This window comes from Orycteropus afer, unplaced genomic scaffold (assembly GCF_000298275.1).
Source record: "Orycteropus afer afer isolate SDZICR_OR568_19922 unplaced genomic scaffold, OryAfe1.0 scaffold00194, whole genome shotgun sequence".
Lineage (NCBI taxonomy): Eukaryota > Metazoa > Chordata > Mammalia > Tubulidentata > Orycteropodidae > Orycteropus > Orycteropus afer.
In genome coordinates this window covers 1,649,287-1,653,723 of record NW_006921781.1, presented here as the reverse complement: position 1 = coordinate 1,653,723, position 4,437 = coordinate 1,649,287, and the positions used below count along the sequence as shown (strand labels likewise).

Sequence of the window (4,437 nt, the reverse complement as noted above, 5' to 3'; positions counted from 1 at the left end):
AATAATAGTTGTATTAACTGGTCTTCCTTGTAGGCATATGGATATTATCCTATCACTGACAGCATTGTACTTCAGGACAGATCTTGAAATATCCTTTGTGATAATGAATGCTACGCCATTCCTCTTTAAACTGTCGTTCCCAGCATAGTAGATCACATGGTTGTCTGATTCAAAATGGCCAAAACTAGTCCATTTCAGCTCACTAATGCCTAGGATATCAATCTTTATGCGTTCCATTTAATTTTTGACAACTTCCAATTTTCCTAGATTCATATTTCGTACATTTTATGTTTCGATTATTAATGGATGTTTGCCACTGTTTCTCCTCAATTTGAGTGGTGCCACATCAGAAAATGGAGGTCTCGAAAGCTTTACCTTATCCATATGGGTAAGGCTCATTTTACTCTGATAATGCAGCTCTTGCCCAGTCCTACTTTGAGAACTTTCTAAGCTAAGTGACTCATCTTCCTCTTCTGTATTGGACAGTTTTTCTGGACTATTCATAAAGTTGCTCAGTAATGTATCAGGCAGTGTTTCTCTGTTATTCATAAGGTTTTCCCTGGCCAATTCTTTGAGAAGTGGATGGCCTCTTCCTTCTTCCTAGTCTGTCTCGGTCTGCAAGCCGGGCTGATACCTGTGTACCTTTTGCATCCCACTGGGTTTGAAACAGCAGTGCCACAGCCTGAAGACTCACAGTAACTCGTCCCCACAGTAGGACAAACCGACAGACAAGTTTGTCTCCCTTAGCTGTTGGAAACCTCTCCAACCACCCTTATCAGGATCCCGGCGGCTGACTCCTCGATCTGTTCCAGTCCCTTTGCCTTTTCTGTCCTCTCCCTGCTTTCCCATCTCGCTGCTTGTGGGGCATAGCCTGGGTTCCCTCTCCTCGCCTGGATCCCTGCGGCTGACTCTTCGATCTGTTCTGGTCCCCTTTCCCTTTTCTGTCCTCTCCCTGCTTTCCCATCTCGCTGCTTGTGGGGCATAGCCTGGGTTCCCTCTCCTCGCCTGGATCCCTGCGGCTGACTCTTCGATCTGTTCTGGTCCCCTTTCCCTTTTCTGTCCTCTCCCTGCTTTCCCGCCTTGCTGCTTTTGGGGCGTGGCCTGGGTTCCCTCTCCTCACCTGGGTCCCTACGGATGACTCCTTGGCGTATCTGTATCGGCAGTATCCATAAAGATAGTGCCTCGGAAACCCAAGGAGGGGTCGCTATGAGTGGAATTGACTCGATAGCGGTTGAGTTTGGTTTTTTTAGTATATCATGGATGTGCTATTATATTTTATTATTGAAAAAAATTTCAAGTAGAAAGAATGATGTGATATTGTGAATGATGGCCACCCATACCCACCATCTGGATTTAAGACAGTAACTCTCTCTCTTTACTTATTTTTTTGCTAATCATATCAGTCCCACTTTATACCTATCCAAAAAATAAGGGCATTTCTTAAATAACTTCTTATCACAGTAACAAAATTTTTAAAATTTCCTCTAATACCCAGTTCATATTTAAATATCCTTTCTTGTCTCCAAAATGTATATCGTGCTAACTCCACTTGCATGGCTCGTTTGAAATTTGGTCTCTTGACCCCAGAAGTGATTGGGCTTCCTTTACAAAGGTTTCTCTTCTGCTCAACTGCACCTCCACCTGGTCCTTCTCACACTTGCCTGAAGCTGTAGGGGAAACCATCTTTGGTCACTTGGAAATTGGATATGCTAACTGGGCCTGTTAGTGATGTGACTCAAAGCCTGAGGGACAGGCTGTCAGGCCAGCTAGATTTGACTAATCTTCTGTTTATAGGTGCTTTGTTTTCTTGTTACTCCCCCACCTTCACTGGCTCTCACTTGCTTTCATGTGATCACATGTGGATCTGCCTTCTTTTTTAATGGCTGCATGGTATTTCATAATATGAGTGTACTCTTCATTCATTTCACAAAGATTAACTGACTACAGTTAGGGAAAAGCACTTTGAGTTGAGCATATATATAAGCGTGGATTGCATATATGTATATATATCACGTGTGTTCTCACTTGCTTTGTTAAATCTTACCTGTCACTGATTTAGATTGTTATGGGATCTTGATTAAAGGTGAGGCTAGAAGAAATTGATGCCCTCCAGTTGTGTTGATAGCTAATGAGAGCATTTTATAGATGCCATTCAGTTTATTTTTGACATCCGTCTATATAAAATGTGTCTTCTCCATTTGGATTTTAGGTTCCACAGAATCCCTCAATCCTAGACCCCAGACCACAATTTCTCCTGCAGATCTTCATGGCATGTGGTATCCTACAGTTCGAAGAACTCTTGTCTGTCTCTCCAAGTTATACAGATGCATAGATGTACGTATGTAAATTCTTGTGTCTTTACTGTAAATTGCTTGATCTTTCACTTAAAATTTTTTCTTTTTTTTTCCATTTTGTTTTAAGATCTTGGTATAATATTTTGTTTGGTCTTCTTAGGATGATATGATTTTAGATAGAGTGGTCCTTTTAAGACCAATCTAATTTAGAGATTCTCAGCCCGAGAATTCTGTAGACCCTTAGGAACCATTGATTTTAAGACTTCGGGGAGTCTGTGAACACTTTGAAATTGTGAGTACAATTTTGTATGTGTGTTTATGTTTGTTCTTTCTGAGAAGGGCTATAGCTTTCATTGCATCTCAAAGGAGTCTGTGACCAGAAATAAGTTTACAACTACTGATTAATTCATCTACCTTAGTTAATAGATGAGGCAAAAAGCTGCAGAAAGGGTAAGTGATAGGTCAGTCCTGTGTCACATAAGTATAAAGTACATTTAGTATTGAATGCAGCTATTTCAGTGTAGCATGCAGTTTGAATGAGCATCCTTAACAAATAGTATTAAGACTACATATGTTTCAAACTTGAAATTAGAATTAGTAGTAGTAGTTTATTATTTTTTTAAAGTACTAACTTAAGATTGTGCATTGATTTTAGGTGACAGTTATTTTAAACAGTCCAGTTTAATGACAGGCTTATTGTTCCCTGCAAGATGAGGTTTGTCTACATTTATTTATTATTAAATAAATTCAGGTGTGCTCCTGAACCAAAATAGTTTTTAAAATTCAGTGGTTCTAATTCTTTTTTTGTATTTATTAATTCACTTATCACAACTCTAGTTGTATATGAAGAAAGAAATGATTAAATACAGTAGTCATGTAATTAATTGTTCAGATGTCACTATTTCTTAAGAACATGGCCTGAAGGGATATGTATAATCCCGCACACTGGAGAGAACCTGTAGCTCAGTGTCCTAGAGACAGGTCAAGGTGCACAGTTTTTTCATTGGATCAGTAGAGTGCTTGACGTGTGTTTTAAAGTACTGCTTTACATCTGTTTTAAACCACATGGTTGCTGGGCTCTGTGCTGGATTTTGAAATTCAACCAGAAGTGCCCTCTGCCTGGTTGTGGACTTTAAGGGCTGAAGCCAGATCACTCTACAGGTTTAGATAGGTTTACTACTCATGCGAAGATCTCTTCCAGAATGCTTGAATAGTTTCTTTTAGAAGGATTAACACAAGGCCAGTCTTTATGAGGCGGAGGTTAAAGATGTCCAGCTTTTCCAAACTGCCCTGCAACTTCATTATGTCTGACATCAACTTCTCCTCTCTCCTCAGTAATCTCCCTCCTGTCTTAGGGTTCAGTAGTTCACTTAACGTCTCACAGAACTCACAGACTTCCAAGGAAACGGCTCATGTAGGGGTGAGGGAGGGTGGCGGGCTGGCAAGTCCCAGATCTGTGGGTAAATCTGGAGGATTCTCCCAAATCACGTTGCAGGGGCTGGTGAACCCAAATTGGTGGGTCAGATGATGGCTGCTGTCCCAGGTTTGGGGTAAGATAATGACAAACCAAACACAGAATTGGAGCAATAGAGTGAACTTTCCCAGAACATTCACATACATACCGTCAAGGAAGCTAAGAGTGGTGACTTGAGCTCCCAAACAGGCATAGAGACTAGGATTTAACAATAGATCACAAAATGGGTGGTGACTTGAGTCACACACTGCAGCAAGGTAGGACTCAAGATGCACTGATGGACATTTGGACATTTGGCATCTCTTCTTTCCCAGGCTTCTCATTAGATGTACTGAATGATGGTACTAGGCTGGGATTTAGAAACTTGTACAGTGGAGGAGAAACAGCTGCAAACATCCATTAATAATCAAAACTTGGAATGTACGAAGCATGAATCTAGGAAAATTGGAAGTTGTCAAAATGAAATGGAACACATAAAGATTGATATCCTCTGCATTTGTGAGCTGAAATGAACTGGTTTTGGCCATTTTGAATCAGACAACCATATGATCTACTATGCTGGGAAGACAGTTTAAAGAGGAACAGTGTGGCATTCATCATCACAAAGGATGTTTCAAGATCTGTCCTGAAGTACAATGCTGTCAGTGATAGGATAATATCCATATGACT

General features: G+C 40.6%; 1 protein-coding gene across 1 annotated transcript in view; it reads left to right on the top strand.

The window, feature by feature from the left end:
- Positions 1-4,437, top strand: part of COG3 (component of oligomeric golgi complex 3) — a 121,381-nt gene that overhangs the window by 52,609 nt on the left and 64,335 nt on the right. The window contains exon 15 of the mRNA XM_007947816.2: positions 2,210-2,334. Within this exon, the coding sequence (XP_007946007.1) occupies positions 2,210-2,334 (125 nt within the window). The remainder of the gene's footprint in view (positions 1-2,209; positions 2,335-4,437) is intronic.